Consider the following 21,705-nt stretch of genomic DNA (forward strand, 5'->3'; position numbering starts at 1 on the left):
TAGTGGCAGAGCTAGGTTAAAACCATTTTAATCTGCCTGGCTTTCCAGCAAGAAATATGGTGGTGTATGTACAGAATTTATTACACGTCTGAAACCAGCTTTCGCTCCAAAGTGCTGATGCTCCTCCTAATATTACAATTATATTATATTGCATGGAATTGGCAGTCTTTTTTCTTTTGTTTAGGTGTCCGACTGTATTTTAGTACTTCACAATTTAAGCATCCAGCAGCTCGTCCCTCAATGTTAACATTGGTTCATGTCCGTTTGCCTCCTGGATTTTCGGCTTCTTCTAATGTGGAGAAACCCTCAAAGGTTCACAGAGCTCTTTATAGCAAAGGTAAGCAGTGAAATACAGCCCAGATGAGATTTTTTTGTGACAATCACTGTCACTGTTTTTACCTCTGGGAGCTTGAAGCAATGGAAATACCAAGAGCTAAGCATGACTTCTGTGTGTTAGTGGGAAGGTTCTTGAAAATGGAAGGTTGCCATAGTTTTCAGAATTTAGTGCTTCTGCAAGGTGCAGTATTTGAGCTAAGAACTCTGTTCATGTGTTAATTGTCTTTTTCATGTAATTACTAATCTCCCCATAAAATAGCTTTAATAGGGTGCAAGTTCACCCACGTTTCTCTATTCATGTGCCATAATTCTTCAAAGCAAGGGATAGAAAGAGGCTTCTCAACTGTTTAGTGCCTGTCCTTTTTGCTGAGTTTAGCAACTGTGCTGACTCGTTTATTTTTTGACTCATTTAATTACTGAATTAATTTAGGCCACCAAGCAGCTTCCGGATGGTTTCAGCTTTTAGGCACTTCTGACTCTAGGCTGAATTTTAAAAAGTGATATAGAAATGAGGGGAAATCATCTCTGTGTTGCTGACCTTTTTAGTCACTTATTTGCCCTCCTGGGTAACATTTCAAATAAATGTCTGCAAGCAGTCTAATAATTCTTACGGTTCATGATCACCATATAACCAAACAAGACTGCAAGTCTCTTCAAAAGTCATCTTTCATATTTCTTGTCTGACTGATGTGGGTTTGTTGGGGGAGGGCATTGATGAAGGTTACATTTAAAAAATCAATAGAGAAACAAAAGGTGTCATTACAGTCTTGGTATCTTCTAGCTAAGTCTAGAGAGTTGGATTTTTTTTGTCTCTTTGAAACAATTTGAATGAATAGACCTTATTCACTATTCCCCATGGTAACTTGCTTTGTGAATTGCAAGTTCAAAAGGTAACAAAAGGATTAATCAATCCTTGTAGTTCCTGTATGAAATATTAGGTACACTAAGGCCACATCAGTGTTAGTACATCATAAATGCCTGGACCATTGCTAGAAGCAAGGTCAGGGTCCAATGAATGAAAGAATGGAATGGCTGCATGTAGATACCCCATTGGGACTAGTCGTTGGACCATGATAACTCTCATTTTATGTGCAGAAACTGCAAGAGTACTAGCTGGCACAGAACCATACCAAGGATCATTTTAACAAATTAACAGTATCAGTAATCAGCTTCTAGTTCTAGGAATGATGTCTGGCACTTTTTAACTTGGTGTAGTGTAACTGCACTCACTAGGCATTATATGACGAGACCTGAAATACCATATAAATAAGATTATTATTACTTTTTCCCTTTTTTTAGGGGAAAAACTTATATACTACTTACATAACAAGCAGCTGAACACCCAAAATATGTATGTCATTAGTAGATGATCTAAATGCCATTTGTCTATCAAGTGCCATGTGAGATCAAAATTAATGAACTGCAAATTTGGCAAACCTCAATAAATAACAAAGAGAATTCTTTATCACAAAAAACACTGATGTAAGATATAAGCACAGATGACCAGAAGGAGAATTTGTATGAAATTTTTGTGCATTTGTATGTATATGCAGAATATAATTACATAATGCTTTTTGATTCCAGACAGTGTCTTAGGGGCATTGGCATTGTATTGGTCTGGGAATCTAACATTTGTCCTTCAATGTATCAGAGGTTCTTTGTATTGCTTTTAGCAGTGAGTTCCTGAGTCTTTGTTAGAAAGAGAATAATGACAATGCTAAAAACAATAATTATTTCAAATTTTTAACATGCTGATTTTATGAGCAAGGTAATCTCCAGAAGCTTTTTCTTCCAAGATCTGTTTAAACATATCATTTTTATGAAGAGTATTGTAGCTATTTTAGCCTCATTTTTGTTTGTTTTCTTTAGAGTGAATAGCAACAGGGTGTTGATAGGGACCACCCGAACACCCAAATGGCATAAAAGCCCAAGAGATATTAAATGCTGTTCAAATGTATGATTAGGACTTAGAGATTGATTTATTTTTTTTTTAATTAAATATGGGACTGATGAATTGGTATCTAATGTGTGATTATTGCTCTAGTGCAAATTATTGATATCACCATTCTTACTAGGGATCCTGCTGATGGCAGCTTCAGAAAATGAGGATAATGACATTCTGTGGTGTATCAATCATGATTCTTTCCCTTTCCAAAAGCCAATGATGGAAACACAGGTACTAAAATAAACATTCATATGATTTTGATGGAATATAGATTTTTTTTTTCCTGATGACATACATATTCAAATAATATTATCCCCAAGAAATGGGTAGATTGTAGGAAAACTCCCATGATGAGTTATTTGGATACACTTACAAAGCTACCTATCAATATATTTTTAAGTTATTTTCGTAAATGTTTTTGTTTAGTGAATGGAAACTATCAGCAGGAATTCTCAGTTCAGCCATATTTTCTAGCTTGATGCAACCTATGAATCAAAAGAAATGCCTTGACTTCTAAGAAATATTAATTGACATATTTGAAAATACTGTCTCATTTGTATCACATTGTTGTCTGTAGCATGCTGTGTATTGTGGACAGGCATTGGAAGACATGGTTCCCAGTGCAAAGTGTGTTATTTGACAGGGTTGAAATTTGGCAAGGAAGATTAGTCAATATACGTGTGTTAGAAACTTTAGGTTTATTTAGCTCAACAGATATGCCACATCTTTGTTAAATATCAGATGTGATCAATCTCTCCATTACTTCACCCATTTTTTTATGCTTCTTACATAAGTCGGTTTGTAGGAGGGATCTGGAGGGAGTTAGTTGCCTTATGCATCAGTTCAGCAAGAGCATTCCAGCACTGAAACAAGTCTGGAGTCTTCTGCTGGCGTACAGGACTGACCTGTCAAGAATAATGTCATTGGAGGAGCGTTATAAAGATACTTCATCATTACTCTACCTCCCTTCCCCACATGTACTAGGTGCTGACTTCTCACTTTTTTCTAAGGCATTTGGCAGTAACGGATAGCTGGGTTTCCCCAAAAAACTGTAACCAGTTCTTGAAAAGTTATTTTTCATTAGTGTACACAGTTTTCACGAACATCCTCAGTACCATATGTCTTGTTTTGAGTTATATTTAGAGCACTGCTGCCAACTATGAAAGTTGTCTAAACTGTCATGGTTCAGTTGCAGCATTTTGGGGTTCTTTAAAAAATAAATAAATAAATAAATCAAATTGATGAGACTTGGTTCTAATGTGGTTGGCAGATTGTTGCTGTTTGTATTGTGGCAGCATTGAAAGATCCTACCTTGCAAGTTGTTTTACACTGAGGTACAAAACTCAGTCCCTGCCACCCAGAAGAAGCAACATATATAGCTGCAAATATGTTGGTAATCTTCTGTTAGACAATATGAAGACTTGCTTATTTTCTTTGAGGTTTCTTGTCTCAAGAATAATTTCATTCTGTATAATTTTAAGTTGTAATTAGTAAAATATCACCCTGGACAAAATCTATGTCTGTTATCACACTTTGGATGATATCTATCTCTTGTTCAGATGACTACCCGTGTTGATGGGCATTCCTGGGCTCTTTCTGCTATTGATGAATTCAAAATTCAGAAGATTATAACTCCATTAAATAAAGACATTATTCCAATAACTGATTCCCCTGTTGTTGTGCAACAACACATGCTGCCACCTAAGAAATTTGTTCTGCTTTCAGCCCAGGTGAGTATTAGTTTTTAACAGGAAATCAGAAAGGTAAATATAAAGCCTGAAGACTGATCCAGGCCTGTAAATATTTATTCATTTTGGATAAACTTTTATGATTATATGCTGAACATAAAAACAAATAAGGGAGAAGACTGCTGAAACCAACTGTACTTGGTTGCAAATCTATTCAAAGCTATTGGGACCACTTGTCTTGTGCAGTCCATTGATTCCTTTCTGTTGGTCTCAGGAAACTTTTGTTCACATGAATCATCTGAGACTTTTTTTAACCTTGGTTATCATGATTATGTGAAATTCAAACAGACACAGATTGCTCAGAGAACAGGGCTTGAACAAATATTTGTTGTTGACAGTTGAAATTTGAACAAAAAATTTCTTCTTTGTCCTAAAAGAATCCCAGAAAGGGATGTGTGTTTAAAAAAAAAAAAGTGTGAAATTAATTTAAAAGGAGGAGTAGGGAAGTTATGTTTGGCAATATTTTAGGGCAATTACTATCTTAGCCACTAGACAATTTATAAAATATTTAATAGGTCATTAATGTCTTGCAGCAGTACCTCTAGGCTTGTGTAATTATGAAGCTTATTTGTGTAAGGCTGATTCTGTGGCAATGTTATTTGTAAACTACAAAACTTTTGAGCAGACACTTAACCCTGGCATCAGTCTGCATTTGTTTGATGGCAGCTGTTTTGTGTTAAAACAGTTATCAGGCAAGACGCAGCTAAGATGACTGAGTGCTGATAGTCTTACCATGAACTTGGTCCTAAATGCTTAAAGCATTTTTTTTCAGTCAGTTCTGAAGATTTATGAGAGCCATATAGCAAGTATACAACGAGAAAGTTTCTAAGTTATGTTTATATTGCATACTTCATTTTAGGCTAAGAAAACTATCTCAACCTCTGGAGATCATTTAGCCATGGCAGTATTTTTCCTGCCTTTTCTGGACTTGTTACAGAATTTTCCCCATGTGAATGGGAACTGGGTTTTAGGCACCGCTATGTTTTAACTCAGTACTATAAAAAATTAAAACTCTGAGAATGCTAAAGATTAACATTTTGGGCTGTGGGGTGGGAGTTGTAGGTATAGTCAGTGTAAAGACAACTTTATTCAAACTTTGTATTGCTTTTTGTATTACTTTGTTACTTGTAATGCAGACTTACATATTACTTTTAGGGGAGCTTTATGTTTCATAAACTCAGACCTGTCGATCAGCTGCGGCATCTTCTTGTTAGCAGTATAGGTGGAGACGGAGAAGAAATTGAAAGATTTTTCAAGTTGCATCAGGTGAGAATTTTTGAGTTGTCATGAAAACCAGAAGATCTATAATAATTATGTGGCCTTATAGGAAATTTAATCACTTTTCTTTAGCATGAGTGGCTTTTTTTTGTTTGTTTGTTTTGTTTGTTTAACTACAAATGCCAATTACCATTTTATTTATCAACTCAGGTATTAGCCTTTCCTCCTGCACAGTCTGCGTAGCACAAGATTGTATAATGAGAAATGATTCCCCATTTTTTGGTATCTAAAAATGAAAGTGTAATATCACTTTTCTTGAAATTCTTTCATTTCTTGCATGAAGAAGTATAATGCAATTCTTAGTTTAGGAAAGAGAAAGAGTTTTCTGAAAAGTTAAATTTCTACAACTGCAAAAGGCTTTTACATTTTAAAGGCCAGTACAAATGTGTAGAGTCAGTCCATTTTTTTATTTAATATAAATAACAAACAAGCAGGAGGGAAACTGTATCTATCATGGATTGCAATTTCAATTTGACTAGTACTGACTTGTACCTGTAGTGAAAGTTCACTATAATCTATTGTTTTGTGATTTGATAGGACATACTAAGTGCTATTTTAACATGCCTTTAGAGTATGCAAACAAATATTTGTATAGATTTTTTTTTTAATTCCAACACAGTCTTAATTTATGTTTCCATAGAAATTTCATGAATTATAGTCATAATTAGGTGATTGAGATGGAGATTGTTTCCTACCAATAATCCTCTTCAGTTTGCAAAAACATCATGTATCAAAAGTTTTCATTCACTGCTTTATCTGCTACAGTGGGATGTTTTACTGTGATTGACTTCCTGTCTCTTTCCTTGGGAAGACCTGATCTCCTTGCCATCTAGATAAAATGATGCAAAAAGTATTCAGTTATGTGTTTAGTTATGGGTCTGTATAACCTTCTCACATTTCTTATCAACTTGATATAAGCTGCCCTGCTAATAGTATAATATCCTCTAGGAGGACCAAGCCTGTGCCACTTGCCTTATCTTAGCCTGTTCTAATGCTGCTTGTGATAGAGAGGTATCTGCGTGGGCTACCCGAGCGTTCTTCAGGTAAGTTTCAATTAGTCTATAGGTTGTTCTGAATACTAAGCTTAAAATCTAGGGTCACCATGGCCACTAAAGACTTGCACAGGCTCTTCAGCTCGCCTGAATAAGCGTTGTTTTAAAATGAACATAAACTATTAAACTTGGTGTAATATTTTTTTGTGCTAATTAGGGCTTGTCTACACAGGAAGCTACATGTAGTGGTGACTTCTGTTTAATTCCCTTGGTGGATGCTTGTATTCCATGTGCAGAGGAGGTTTATTCTAAATGTAGTGTGATCTGCCTTAAGTTCACTTGTCTGTATCTATACTTCACTGTATCCCAGTTCATTGAAGCAGAGTATGTAGGGAGAGTTAATATCTTTAATTAGACCAACTTTTTCCAACTTTCCATTTGGAAAAAGAAAAGACAAATTTTTGGATCCTCAAGTCATTATTTGGATTGGAAGTAAAAGCAGAGATGTTTAGGGCTAAATGCAACACAAGAACAAATACTCAGTTTAACAGATAATCTGAAAGGTAATATACTTAATATCTGCAGCCAGTAGGCAACCTTAGCAGGTCAAGGAGGTGGTAGCGTGGTTGGATTGTATTGAGAAAGAGGCAATTAGTTTATAATTTGTGCAATAGGTGAGGGCAAGGTAAGTTCTTACATGCCATATAGTCACCATTTCTGTTGCATTCTGGTACTTATTATGCAGTAGAGTTGTGAATTTTTATTTCTAAGATATTCTTTTGAAGGTGTTTTATTGGTTTCTTTGAGAATCAACACTGAGTGGTTAGAGCTGGTTGTTCTGTGGTAAATGATCTCCCAGTAGTAGCTGGGTATTTTTGTCCTTTGAGAGATCTGAATCTCTGTATGAGTTCTAGTATGGTTACTTTTTCTTTTACCAGTGTATAAAATCAGTAAAAGTATTTGATCACTTCCTAAAGTATATTACATCCTGTGAAATACATATGGAGGATCCTGGAATTTGAATAGTTCTGTTTTAGAATTGCTCATTGTTGTGGCTATAGAGATGTGTTGGCAAGTTGATACTCCAGGCTGCTCATCTATAGTCTGATTTCATTTGATGCTGGTCAGTTTATGCGTATTTTCTGCTGATAGTGAATTTAATAAAGTTCTAGGGCTGATTGAAGGCTAGGCTTGTTGAGTAATGGTTCTGCTTGATTGAGAGGGGCTGTCATGAATGCTTGCCTGAGGGAAAATACAGTAGTTCGAGGGCCTTCTTGTATGTATTATGTTCTTTTCTGTATGTTTTGGATGATGATTGGTTTTGTGGAGCTAGGTGTGTTTTTATATATTGGGAGGGGGAGGGGGGGGTTATATATTGTAGTTACTTATGGTGTTCACCATTGTTCCAAGAAATTTTATATTCATATAGACTTATTGCGTTCAGGGGCTGATGGCTCTTGCTCATAGCTACTGATTCCCCCCCACACACAAATTCAGTGAGGAAGTACCGGGTTCCATTCTAGAGGATACATTTGTCATCCATGTATCTTAGGTACTGCATATCCTATGGAACAGATGTGTAGAATATTTTTATTAGCTGCCTTAAACAAGTTGGTATATTGTGGGGCTTTGTTGGCTCACCTAACAGTGCATATAGCCTGGAGAAAAAAGAGGTGTTTTGCAAAATACAGCTGTTGTGAGTGAGTGAGGATAAATATGCAACTTTGACTGTGTGTTCGGGCTAGAACTACTGAGTGTTATGTCCCCAAAAGCTTGCCTGTTTCTTTTTTTTTTTCTTCTTCTCTTCCCCCCCCCCCCCCCCAACCTTATTCAGGTGTTAGGTCAAGTCAGCTCTCCTCTGTAAGCTGTGAATACTTGCTCATTGTTAAACTGAATTACATGAGGCCATTTGGGAGAAAACATGGGTGATAACTCTGGAGAAATGGATGTTAGCAAAGGGAGATACAGTGAAGATTACTAGCCCATGTAGGAGCTAGTAGGAGAGAGATGGCTAGAAAGTACTTGTGGGCCATGGAAGCATAAGCTTGGGTCGTTTTGACTGTATGCTTCTCTCCAAGTTCCTGTACAGAAAAACCTTGAAAAGAAACTAAAATATAAGCCTAATTTTGAGAATTGGTAAATCTCTCTTTAAAGTCTGAGCATATCATCACAGAATTTAAAATATCTATAAAGAAAGTGACTTGTTTGATAAGTCACTTCAAGTTGTTGATCTAACTTACCTTTGAAATTGCATATGTTAATGCTTTACATTTAACATGTATTGCATTAGTTTTCTCTCTTGTGCTAAAATGAATGCCAAGCAGTCACAAATAAGTATTTCTGAAAAGTTATGTTGACTTTTTTTCCATTCCAAAAGAACCTCAGAATTGCAATTAATTCTGTAAGACATAAAAATTAAATGGGCTGTGTATGAAGTATGAGGAATTTTTGTTTTTGCGTGTGAACTTTAGGTATGGTGGAGAGGCACAAATGAGATTTCCATCAGCTCTGCCCCCTCCAAGCAATGTAGGACCTCTTCTGGGTTCTCCTGTTCCTGCTGGTGAGTATCAAGAATTTCAGGGGTTTTAGTGTTTTATTTTTCCTTAAATATGTCGTACTTTGACTTCTCATAAGTACCAGTGGTCCTTTTGTTTGAAACAGTCCATTCTGGGGTATTTCTTCTCTCACTGGCTAACTAATTACAGGAATTTCCTATTTCTGCTGAGTGAATTTTGGATTTAGTGAGAGGGTGATAATGATCTCAAAATATGTCCAGATGTTGCACATAACCTGTTTAGATTATGTGAAGAAGGTAACCATTTCTTGCTGCCAAAGGTACTTCAGCAAGAGAACAATTTATCAATACCGTAATTCTTACTTTACGAAGTTTAATTGCTTGTTGTGTGGCTGTTAACAAAATATCTTCTTACAATGTCATTGTCATACTTCTGCAGATATTGCTCACGTGAGGAAAAGAGGAATTTGGATCAAGAAATGAATTAATTGTTTGGACTTTAGTCATTTCTCCCTTTAAAAGTTCAAGCTCTAACACTTGTTTTCTACTCAGGTCTTCAGTGCTACGTAAAAACTAGAATGGTACCTAGTCTTTCTCCTCAGAATCTTGCGGTTGTTAGAGTGGAGGCCTTTCCATGTTGTCCAGATCCACTTAGATTTTATGCAGCCTTCTACAGTTACTTCAGGAAATTGTCCCTTAGCATGTATCATTCATTTCATAATAGATCTTACCAGTTTTTAAAAAGATACTAATAATGATAAATTTGGAACTCTGATTAAATTGCTGAATTAAATTTTACTTTTTTATCAAGGATTATTTAGTTAATTTCCAAGATCCTTTACACTTTCCTTTGCACTTAACTGATACATGACATTAAACTTTACATAGCACTTGGGGGAAAACTTGGTTGCCTTGAGTGCAAAGAAATTCCTTTTCCATACTGTTTTTGATGCACATCCAAATTCATATTGGAGAACTGAACTGGGATGAAGTCTTGGAAAAGCAGTTGCCCCACTTTTTTAGAATTCTTAACTAGTGTTAAAGGCACTAAATGTAGCTATTTTTAATGCATCAATGATTTCACTTGCCAAGCCTTATCCTATGGGATAATAGCGATGTGAGTGGGAGCTGAGGCAAGGCATAAGAGCATGAAACTAAGCAGGAGTCAGGGAGGAGAGCAGATGTGGAGATAACAGGTGGTAGGAGCAGAATGAGAGTGAAAGTTGTGGGGGAAATGATAGAAAGCTCTCTAATCTAGAGTTGACTCCTTTTAAAAGTAAAAGTATTTTTCCCCAAGTCTAAATGTTCCTTTGATGTCTTATGCATCTTTGAAACCAAGTATCAAAGCGCATGTTTCCATTCTGCTTCAGTGACAGGTCCGTATAGAAGATGGCACCGTTCTGCAACTGCTCACTCCATTTGCTCAAAGGGTAGAGAACTGTCATGTGAAATTAAGATTCTGATACTTTGGATGACCCATGTCGTGGGTCAGAATGGTGCTATCTGACAGAATGTTTTTTCTGTCTGTTTAAAACACCTTGAGACTTTGCATGTGAAGCTACATTACAATAATGTTAGTATTGTAAGGCCAGGCACCTTGAACTTAGTCCGCTCATGTGTGTTCACTGTTGAAAGTCTAATCATGCATTTGCATGCTGCTTTTCTGCAAGACCGTGCTTTGCTTGGCACACAGGAGAATGCTCTGGGAATGAATTGGGATTGTTTAGTGAAGGAGTTTGCCACACATATGGCTCAATGGATAAAAAAATTTGAAAGAACTATAGTGAATACAGCAAAAACTGATTCTTTTATACAAGCCAGTTTTTCAGAATGGCAGTTTTCCTGCCCTTTTCATGATATGTAATCTTACATGTTGCCGAATAAGGCACACAGACATTTTTGTAGGTCACCACATTTCTCATATTTTGGGGTCTTAATTTAGGTATTCATACTCAATTTACAGAAGGGCTGAATATTCACAGCTGAATCTGAGGTCATGGACAGTTCTGTTCTGGGCTCACTTGGGGAAAAACAGACATCTCAGACTGAACGGCCCAAGTTAGCAGTGTTGCTGTAATGTGTGTCCAACTGCCCCATGTAAAAATAAGAGTAGTAATGTGAGTTTCTTTCAATCAAATATTTGGAAGGTAAAAGCAGACCTTTGAAAACATCTAAGTCACTAAAGACTGAGTGCTCTGGGAGCAGATGCCCATATCAGGAACAGAAGTCAGAAGACAACAAGAAAAAACATGCAGACAGTATTTATATTCAGTTTAGGGATTGGTAGGCGTGCAGTAAATAACATGTGAACACTGAAAAGAAAAAATGCTTAATAACTGCTGTTGAAAGAATCATATTTATTTGTTTCACTTAAGGTGTGTTAGGTCCTGCAGAAATGAGTGCAATTTTCTATTTAACTATAATTAAAAGCTATTGGAATGGATTTGCAGAAGGGTCCTGTATACTTACTAAATTCTGTGTTTTTTAACTTTAAAGCACGTGATTTGACAACTTTGCTGCTTTTGCACAAGGATTTTTGGCATTGTGGAGTTTGGGGGGGGGTCTTTTTTTTTTTTTTAAACAAGCTTGCTTTTTTTTTTTCTTTCCTTTTTAGGTTCCCCCTTGACTGTTGATAGTCCGTATCCTAATCCTAGCTTTTTGACAACACCCGGACAAGGTAACTACTACTTTTCCTCTGCTGGAGGAATGGAGAATTTTTTCCGATAGGCTTTTTTATTTGCATCCAAAATAATCAGAGTAATATTTGACTTCCATTATCCTAGGTTTACAACCTCCTAGCATGTCAACCCCCATGTTTGCTTCTGGGAATTCCGTGTCTCACCCTGGTACATCCATTAGTGGTATGATGGGTCCAGAGATAGTATTTTCTGGAAGGCACAATGGCATCTGCATATACTTTGCCCGGATTATAGGGTGAGTTGTTCATGTACAAGAGATTCCATCACTCAATTTGCTTCATAGCTTTTCTGTCCCCTAATGCTTATAGGTACTGAATTCTATCTTAATAATGCTTGAAATTGAGATTAATAAAGTGTGTTTCCTTTCTTCTGTGTTTACGAAGTACCTGTTGATGATAGTATCTTCTCTTTTCAACTCTGCTAATACTATGTCCTGTGAATAGGTAGGATAGGAAAGTTACTTAAAAATTGATCCTATAATTGGGTGTACACAACTCTAAAAACTGCTCTTTTATATTTCAGTCCTGTGAAAGTTCTCTGTTTCCAATTCCTATTCAAAGTTGAAACAGAATTGCAGAAAGACTTAGAGGGTCAAAATCCTGTCTTAAAAGGCAAAGGAGCTTTGAATAACATGTTCAGGTCAGAACGATGAAGTCAGACTAAAGAGGATCTGTTACTTTGCTCTTGGGTCATCTGTTGCTAAATATTCCAACCAAGAACAGGGTTCTGTATATGCTGGTTGGGTCTCTGTATGCTGACTGGAAAATAAATACTTGTTTTGACACTTGTTTGCCTACATTATATTTTGGGAGATTAATATTGACCCATATATAAAATATTTGAGAACATCAAACATGGTTTGATTAAAGGTCTAAATTTGAAATTTTATTATTTTGTATATTCTATACCTGTACCATTCAGAAATGTATCATGCTAATGTTTTATGATTTTTTTTTTGAATGACTAATTTTTGTCCAAATTAAATCCTTATGTTAGAGATCTTGAAGCCAAAAATATTGCTAATTTTTCCTAAGAAATTATGTGTAAAAGACTCCCCAAAATACTCACTTTATTTGGCTTGTAACACTGTACTGTTTTATGTTGCAGAAATATTTGGGATGGCAGCATAGTTGTGGAGCGAGTTTTCAAAAGTGGCAATCGAGAAGTTGTTGCAGTAAGTAAAAAATTATTTTGTTTTTGTTTTTTTAATTTCTCCGTGGTATTTCCCTCAAGCCCTGTTACACTTCTTTTCCCTATCATAAACTGATAAGGAAAAAAAACCCAATTGTAATTTGAATGTTTTCTTGATTGTGTTTAAGTGCTGCACTCTTAACTTAATCAAGGAGTAATTGTAGGTTGTGAAATCACTTTAAGTTATGATTTTGAATGTTATTTTTAAGAAATCTAACTGTAATTTATTATCTGTGTCATCAATTGGCAATGGCCAATTTTTTCAGTGTTTAGTGATTGTACTGATCCTTCATTTCTACATACCCACTCCTGTCAAAGCCTGAAATGCTTTAGTGGATTAGGATAAACACTGAAGTTTTTTAAGGACATCAAATAATTTTCCAGCATCTTCCTGACTAACATGTACGCATTTCACTTTTACCTGCGATCTGAACAAAATATGTCTTCTGGGTTTGGATATTAATAGAATCCTGAAGTGAGTAATTTCAGCAATGCAAAGTAACTTTTACCTAAGCTTTCCTCCTCACATTGTAAGGTAACTCTCAGAAACTCTGGAAGTCCCTGACAGTTATACTCTGTGTCATAACAATGCTCAATCCTTATTGTACTCCTGAGTTGGAAATGGTAAAACGTAAGTGATTTGGTTATCAGAGGGTCAAAAAAAAGTACTTTTGATATCACCATGTATCTTCAGAGGACTGCATGTGTGTTAGGTCCCTTCCCCAATAGGCTTTGAATAATCAGTGTGGTGTTCTAGTGATATTATTACTATTAGGCCATTTATTTGTAGTACCCTTTTTGCTTTTTGCTTTTTGGTGATTTTAGTTTAAAACTGTGACCTTTCTATGAAGAAGTTGCTTTCTGTTGCAGGTAGAAAGCAGTGTTCCATCCCATGTGCTGGAATGTATACTACAAGAACTAAAAGGTTTACAAGAATTTCTGGATAGAAATTCACAGTTTGCTACAGTAGGAGCCCTTGGAAACCCAAGGTATTATTGACTGTGTTAAATTTACAAATGGTGTGTAATGTCCATCTTTTGAAAAATTGACCTATGCGTATCTGTGTTCACTGAGTTGCAGTGTACGTATGATCTTCAGCTTGAACTATGCAACTGCTAAAACTGAGCTGTTAGACTTCATCTTTAAAATATTCAGTATTTTTAATCATATTAGTCTCTCTCTCTATTTTGGAATTACAGTTTCAGCACACCAGCTAATCTGCAGCAGAGGCTCCTGGGGTTCATGCGACCTGATGGTGGAAGTTCTCAGCAAGTGCAACAAGAACTTCAGAGGAAATTTCATGGTATGCAAGTACCTTTGAACAAGAAGTATCAGGGAATGGTACATCCAGGTGTTGAATTCCCTCACTTCTCCTATTAAAAACCCTAAATGATACAAATTTGGCATTTGTCAATATGCCATACTTGGAAATTAGTTCTTCAGAAAGAGCACTACAGGCTGGAAACAAACTTTGCTAATGTCTTTCTTTTTCTTTCATGCTGTTCCATCAGGATCAGTGTTTCTGCAGTTACACTGATTTGAAGAAGTTATTTACTTGTAATTATACTGGAGATGATGTACCCAGAATGAAAACTCAAATCTAGAGAGAGGAATATTCCAGTCTTTAGGCTGACTATAGCAAGAAACTTCATTTGTTACACTATGCAGGTGTTACCTTTCAGTTCGATACTGAAAGCTTTAGCATTGCAACTGATTAAAGCACTTCACAAAGGAGAACGTCTCTGTGAAGAGTATCCAGCTTTCAGTGCAGTAACATCCAGTGGCCCTGAGCCACTGGAAAATATAAGTTTTATCTTTCCATTTGTTAAGCTAAAATATAAAATGGCTTAAACCTTAAAGCGTTTTTTAACTTCTTTCTCTCATACAAAGACATCAATTACAATTCTGTATGGATACGTGCCCTCTTTATCCTGTTTTTCACATTCAGATAATCTTGCAATAGAAACCAGAAGTTGCTTTGCACTTGTCTTCTTTTTTTGTTCCTAATATTTTCCTTATCATTCCATAAGGTTGTTTTATTAGCTTATTACAATATTTAGTAGCTGTATACCATTTATATTTTCAGGATACCATTTGTTAAGAAATTCATTTGTGAGACAAGCGAGTATGTTCCCCTATAAAAAGAAGGCATGTAATGCAAGTTGCAGAAGTCCAGTCACTGAAGTCCAGTCAAACTGAAATCGAAGTCCTGTCATGCAGCCCATTTAAACTCATGTCCTCCTGTAGTGTGGCTTTTGCCCAGCATGTGCAGACAAATTAGGAAGAAGGGTTGCTGAAATGTACACAGAATTAAAGATGCTCGTGGTCCATGTGTGTATCATCCTGCTTTTTCATTTCTACTTCTTTTGTTGCACTACTTGTTTCCAACAGTGTGAATGTAAATTTAAAAAAAGAAATTGTAGAATTCAGTAGACATTTGATCATTTTATTTTTCATTTTTGTGCTTTCCAAAGCCAATAAGTCATTTCAAACTCCATTTGGACTGCTAAATGACACAGTATAATTATCTGTTGCTTCACTTCTGAAATGCAAGCACTCAAAAGTTAAAGACACAAATTGTTAGACATCGCAATTATGTTCCACCCAGGTAATAAGTATGTCTGCTATATTCTTTTAGTGAATAGAATACATCTTACCAGATTTAAATGTTGCTAGTTTTCAGTGTGGTCTTGTCTTTAAAATTCAGGGTTTAAAAAAAAAAAAAAAAAAAGAAGAAGTGTAGAAAGTGTTGACCAAAAATGTGGTTATAGAAGTGTAGAAAGTGTTGACCAAAAATGTGGTTATAAATGCTCTTTCTAAAAGCAGACACAAGTAATCAAACAAGAAGGGAATATATATATGTATTTATTTTTATTTATTCTATATTTATAATAAATACTTATGATAAATACAAGTCTCTAGTCAAAATTTAAGTCTGGTTATGTAAATCCAATGTGCTCATGTGAAGCCATACTTCTTTTTCAGAAAGGGCTCCTCTTGTGTTACATACTTTGAAATAAAAGTTAGCAGATAGTATTTGTTTTGGGGAAAAGTTAACATGGCAGATTCCTCCAAAGAGAGACAGACAGCACTAATCAAGAGTAGAAGAGGAAAAAAAAATCATTAAAAATTAAAAATGTTTTTGTAAAACCTCAGAAATCGACAAGTTAATGTCAAGTTATGTATAACAATAAGTAACATCAAGTAGAACATGTAGAACATAAAGTTAATTACTGGCAATCTATTTGCTTTTTCAGCTGAGGCACAACTAACTGAGAAGACCTCACTTCAAGGCATCCAGCAGCTTGTTCGCAAAACTTGCCAGGCCTTAGCTTTGTGGAAATTGCTGTGTGAGCACCAATTCAATGTTGTCGTAGGTGAGCTTCAGAAGGTACGATATGAATCATCTGTTTTATGTTTGTTCATATTTAACAGGTCTGAATTTCTTTTGCTGCTTAGATATTTTCAAGGGAGTGTTAGTTTAATTCACTGAGAAGCGTATTATAAATTTTAAACCACATACAGATTTTTCTTCAGGTTGCATGTATTTATTTTTAAGAGACTCTAACATATAGTGTTGATCTTGTCACCCAATTTTAGCAAATTGGAAATGTCACTAATGATGGATTTAATCTTACTGACAGCTAATAATGAATTTGTTTTGTAAATTACTATGGGTTTTGTATCATTTTGAGCACATTCTGCAAAGTGCATACTAAGAACAACAGAACAATGTCATCCAGCCTAGAGGAATTCGCTCTTCACCTTAATATTTGTAAAGATTTAATAGTGGAAAGCAATAGGGTAGCACAGAGACTTCAAATCCTTGCACTTTTGCATAAGCAGCAGAATGTCGGTAAGGAAACTTCGGAAACTATGGGTGCTACTACTGTGTACCCTCTGCTAATGCTGGTTTAGCAGCCAGTCCCGGAAGAATCTGTAAATTTGAATATCAAGCATTTTGTGCTAGCAGAAAGCAGAAATGGTTATTTGAACAGTTGTATTCTTTATCGCTAGAAAGAGCAATTCTTATACTTCATAAATGCACAGAAGTTGAATCTCTTCACACCCTCACTTCAGGGAATTTCTAACACAGGCAGCTTTTTTTCTTGCGTTGGACAACAGTTAACTAAATGTTTAATGAATAGAACCTTTTCCTCTCACTTCAGTAGTTGTAGGGGTTTTGTAATATTTTCATCCTAAGGTGCTGGTCATCCATAGACAGTACGGGCAACTCCATGTGAACTAATAGTCCTAATAGTTTAGAAAAAATGAATAGCATTTGATGTAACATAACATAAAAAAGCAGAAGAGTGCAAACATGATAAACTTCTTTTAAATCCACTCTTTTTCTGTATCCGTCTTGTGTTCATATGTAACCATACTCGGAAAGTTTCTATTATTGTAAAATCAGCATGTCAGTTTTTAATGTATTCATCCTGACAGTGCTAAGGGAAATAGGGAGGAACTACTAATTCTATTTTTATATATAAAGAACAGAAGCAAAAGTAACACCTAGAGAAGGTCACAGAGGAAGTTTTATAGAGTTCCCACTGGCCTTTGGTATCCCAAGGTCTAGTGCCTTAATTGATAGGTCATTCTTCTCTAATATTTTCCATTTCGCTATTTAACATGTATTTAAAGTAGTGTATTTCTGTGCTGTTTCAGTCGTGAACATTTTGTAAGTTTTATTTAAACAGTTAACTTTGCTGCTGTAACATTTTCACTTTCCCAGTAAAGTAACAACTTCAGTAAACTAATAAAATTTTGTCCTTAGGAACTTCAAGAACATCTAAAGATTACTGCTTTCAAAGACTTGGTAATTAGAGACCGAGAGTTGACTGGAGCACTCATTGCTTCCCTCATAAACTGTTATATCAGAGATAACGCTGCTGTGGATGGCATCAGTGCCCATTTGCAAGATATTTGTCCTCTTCTCTATAGCACTGATGATGCTGTCTGCTCCAAGGTAAGGTCACTTGCAGATTTTACAGTGACAAAACACAGCATTAGAACACATTCAGATGAGATAACTTGGGCAGCTTGTAAATCACTATGCTCAAGCAGTTTCATGAGCACAAGAACTAACAAAGGCTGGTCTGCTACATATTTGTGTCTTGTAGTTGATTAATTCTGAAGATGATGTGAGCTCTGATTTGTGGCTTTTGCAGTGGTTTGGACTGTTCATAAAGTATCTATCTCCAATGTGATGTCTAATAAAGCAGTGTGTCTTCCTGACACTGATAAAATGTGATCTCAATACAGCCTTTCCTCAGCATGGTCTCTTGTTTTCTACCCATTGCCTACTTTCTTGGAATCTGTAGAAACATAATTGTCTTCAAGATCTTCACTCTTTGAAAGTGTTCAGATAAATTTGGTAAAAGTTATTGGTGAGGGGAGAACAGGGAAAAGACAAATGTGCACCAGTTGGTTGTTTAAGCCTTGTCTTCACAGGAATCCACACTAGAAAACCCTTCTCTCTACTGCAGGTGTACAGTCTTTCTGCTGAAAACATGGTATTATCAAATGACAAGACCAGATGTTTTGAGATGATGATGTTTGTAGTTTTTCAGCTTTGAAGTTTGTGAGATGATGAGTTGTTATGCTAGCAGTATTTATGATCTATTCATGCTGCGTTCATGTGAATGATTTCTTATTTCCTGTTGTTTGTCTATAGGCAAATGAACTGCTTCAGCGGTCTCGACAGGCTCAAAGCAAAGTGGAAAAAGAGAAGATGCTAAGAGAGTCACTTAAGGAGTACCAAAAGATCAGCAATCAGTTAGACCTTGCCAATGTTTGTGCACAATACAGGCAAGGTAGGAGATGATCAGTGGTGGTGTTCTGCTAAATAGTTTCTGTGGTATCCTTTCATGCCATCTTGTTTTTTCTTCTATTTTGGGGGGGGGGGGGGTTGTTTTGTTTATTTTTTACTCATTTTGTAGTGATCTTTTGCCATAAACAGTTTCTTAATTACTCTCAATAACAATGTCATCTTCTTCTTGTTTAAAACCTTTCTAGATTTCACCAGCAAATTAAAAAACATTTTTTCTGTATAGAAATATTCTGATCCCCTTTATTCTGTGTAGTGTCCATTTGTTTCAGATACGTGGTAAAAATGTATTTAGCAAAACACTTGGGCTGTGTGCAAGCAGAGAGCAGATGACTGTGCTCTTGCAGATGAGATTTTATACCAAACATGCTGTTTGAGAGATGGTTCTGAATCACTGTTTCGGATAGAGGAAGCTAGTGCATGTTTTAACTGTAGCTGTAACTGTTGTATGAGTCAAGATTTCAGCCTGCGTTCTTCAAATATGTAACTTCAGACTTAACCCTACAGGCTAGACACAGGCATAAATCTTCATAAGATACAGACTAGAGGAACTAATGTTCATTTCCCTTGTCTGCTAACATGGGAAGTATTTGATGTCACTTACCATTTTGTCATAGATTTAATACAATAATGAACCATGTTATTTGTTTTTATTTCTAGTGCGTTTCTATGAGGGAGTGGTAGAACTCTCTCTTACTGCTGCTGAAAAGAAAGATCCCCAAGGTCTTGGCCTGCATTTCTACAAAAATGGAGAACCAGAAGAGGATGTTGTTGGACTCCAAGCTTTTCAAGAGAGGCAAGTTTTCAGAATACCTTGTTAGCATTACTTAAAGAAACTGGAAAAGTAGCTCCTTTAGGGAAGGTAGATGCTTTTCCCCAGTGTGCAGTCCTTGATTATCATTAGTACTGCACCAACTTCATTTGGAACAAAGCATAAACTGATGTTAGAACCACAGATGCAGAAAACATTATGATCTGAACATTACAGAAATAGAATTACTATAAATTTGTAAATAAACTCTGCAAGATCCAGAACAAACTAGATAGTATCAACTAGCTAACAATGATTTATGTTTTTTTTATTTAGTAACTATGTTTCCAAAAGCATACAGTAATAAAATTTGACAAAAGTATTTCATACATGGTTGCAATGTAAATTGTGAGGCTTTTATTTTCTTTTTGCACTATTTGCAGACTAAACAGCTACAAGTGTATCACTGACACCCTTCAGGAGTTAGTGAATCAGAGTAAAGCTGCTCCTCAATCTCCCAGTGTACCCAAAAAGCCGGGTCCTCCAGTGCTATCCTCTGACCCCAACATGCTAAGCAATGAAGAAGCAGGACACCATGTAAGAAACTTGCAAAAAAACTCTGACTGCGCTCCAGAAAATGTTGTGATTTGAGGGCTGTGGAATTTATTACTTAAAAAAATAAATAAATTAAGGAATAGTTTGGCAAAGTTGATAAAAGTCAAGATTTGGCATAAATTGTTGTCTAAGGAATATTCATAAAAATGATGATATGCAAATAACATACAAATAACATGAACATAAATATTGTTAAATACATATTCAATGCTTGGTAGCACAAGAATGAGAGCAGTGAGCTGTCTGTGAAATGTGACCATTTCTGGAGTAATAGCTTTGGGCTTTTCTTCCCTTAGTTTGAACAAATGCTAAAGCTGGCTCAACGTTCAACAGATGAACTGTTTAGTATTGCACTTTACAACTGGTTGATACAAGTTGATTTGGCTGACAAACTCCTACAGGTGAGGTCATGTCTATTCAAGAAAATAATTTCTTGGATGCTTCCATTGGGCTAGAAGAGTTGATTATAAAAATGCTGATGCTTTAAAAAGGAAGAGAGAACAAGAATATAAATGTTGTTTGTATAACCTTTGCAGGTGACTGCTCCCTTCTTGGAACCCTACCTTGTGCGGATGACTAAGATTGACCAAAACAAAGTCCGTTATATGGATTTACTGTGGAGATACTTTGAAAAGAACAGAAATTTTAGTAATGCAGCCAGAGTCTTGGCTAAGTTGGCTGACCTGCATAGGTATGGATCATGTGTTATTTATTGCTCATATTGAGGTAATGGAAAAATAAAACAAAATTGAAACCTAATGTGTAGATATTTTAAGAAAAGACAAGGATAAAGACCAAGGACAAGAAAGCGCCAATGCCCAAGAAGACTTGCTGAAAGATTTTTAAATGAATATAGCGTGTTAGCTTTTAATCCAGGGAATTACTGAAAAAATGAAATGTTTTATGTATTATATGACAGGAAATATATTGCAAGCTAATATAACTACAGAATATTAAGTGGTCATTTCTTGCACAGAATTTTTATAATACAGTAGTGTAACTGTAGAGCAGCGGGTTGAGAAATATATTAGAACTGGGCCTGTACAAAGAAGAGTTACATGTCTTGGGTAATGTCTTGCATCATTTAGTAGAATCAGAAGTCATGAATGCTAATTCCCATGGTCCAATTAGAGTATGACTAACCATCAAATAATTAAACAAGGTGCCCATTTTACACTTCGAATATTTCTTCTGCAGCACAGAAATTTCTCTTCAGCAGCGTCTTGAATACATCGCACGTGCCATTTTGAGTGCCAAGAGTTCCACTGCCATATCCTCTATAGCTGCAGATGGTGAATTCCTACACGAACTAGAAGAGAAAATGGAAGTAAGAAAAAAATATTTATTTAAGCTACAGTGCAAATATATTTGCTTAATCTCATTGGAGTATGACATCTTTATTACCAATTCTTGAGAAACAGTCTTCTGTGCTTTGTTCCTAAGGTGGTCGAATTATGCAGTTGATAAGAGACTCTGAGGTGTAAGAAAGTAACTTTTCTACACTTAATTATGTTGAAGTTAATTTTGGATATATTCTTAAGCTTTGATTAAATTAATTCAATCTTGAAAATGTTGTTTTAAACAAGGTTGCGAGGATCCAGCTTCAAATACAAGAAACATTACAGCGTCAGTATTCCCACCATTCTTCAGTGCAAGATGCAATTTCCCAGCTTGATGCAGAGCTGATGGATATAACCAAGGTGGTTAGAAATTTCTCTGTATTAAATGTGAATTTATCACATGTTTCGGGGCAGGAGAGGGAAGATTTGCAAAGAATGGTATTTGTTTTTACTAGAAAAAGTAAT

The 21,705-nt window shown here is 35.8% G+C and overlaps 1 protein-coding gene across 1 annotated transcript in view; it reads left to right on the plus strand.

The window, feature by feature from the left end:
* Nucleotides 1–21,705, plus strand: part of NUP155 (nucleoporin 155) — a 36,090-nt gene that overhangs the window by 8,927 nt on the left and 5,458 nt on the right. The window contains exons 11-30 of the mRNA XM_067316715.1: nt 185–337; nt 2,412–2,512; nt 3,841–4,011; nt 5,185–5,295; nt 6,256–6,350; nt 8,771–8,859; nt 11,429–11,491; nt 11,598–11,748; nt 12,621–12,687; nt 13,575–13,693; nt 13,904–14,007; nt 15,962–16,095; nt 17,482–17,673; nt 18,382–18,520; nt 19,195–19,330; nt 19,729–19,882; nt 20,197–20,301; nt 20,437–20,591; nt 21,098–21,227; nt 21,487–21,600. Coding sequence (XP_067172816.1) covers nt 185–337; nt 2,412–2,512; nt 3,841–4,011; nt 5,185–5,295; nt 6,256–6,350; nt 8,771–8,859; nt 11,429–11,491; nt 11,598–11,748; nt 12,621–12,687; nt 13,575–13,693; nt 13,904–14,007; nt 15,962–16,095; nt 17,482–17,673; nt 18,382–18,520; nt 19,195–19,330; nt 19,729–19,882; nt 20,197–20,301; nt 20,437–20,591; nt 21,098–21,227; nt 21,487–21,600 — 2,483 coding nt within the window. The remainder of the gene's footprint in view (nt 1–184; nt 338–2,411; nt 2,513–3,840; nt 4,012–5,184; nt 5,296–6,255; nt 6,351–8,770; nt 8,860–11,428; nt 11,492–11,597; nt 11,749–12,620; nt 12,688–13,574; nt 13,694–13,903; nt 14,008–15,961; nt 16,096–17,481; nt 17,674–18,381; nt 18,521–19,194; nt 19,331–19,728; nt 19,883–20,196; nt 20,302–20,436; nt 20,592–21,097; nt 21,228–21,486; nt 21,601–21,705) is intronic.

Source organism: Apteryx mantelli, chromosome Z, assembly GCF_036417845.1.
Source record: "Apteryx mantelli isolate bAptMan1 chromosome Z, bAptMan1.hap1, whole genome shotgun sequence".
NCBI lineage: Eukaryota > Metazoa > Chordata > Aves > Apterygiformes > Apterygidae > Apteryx > Apteryx mantelli.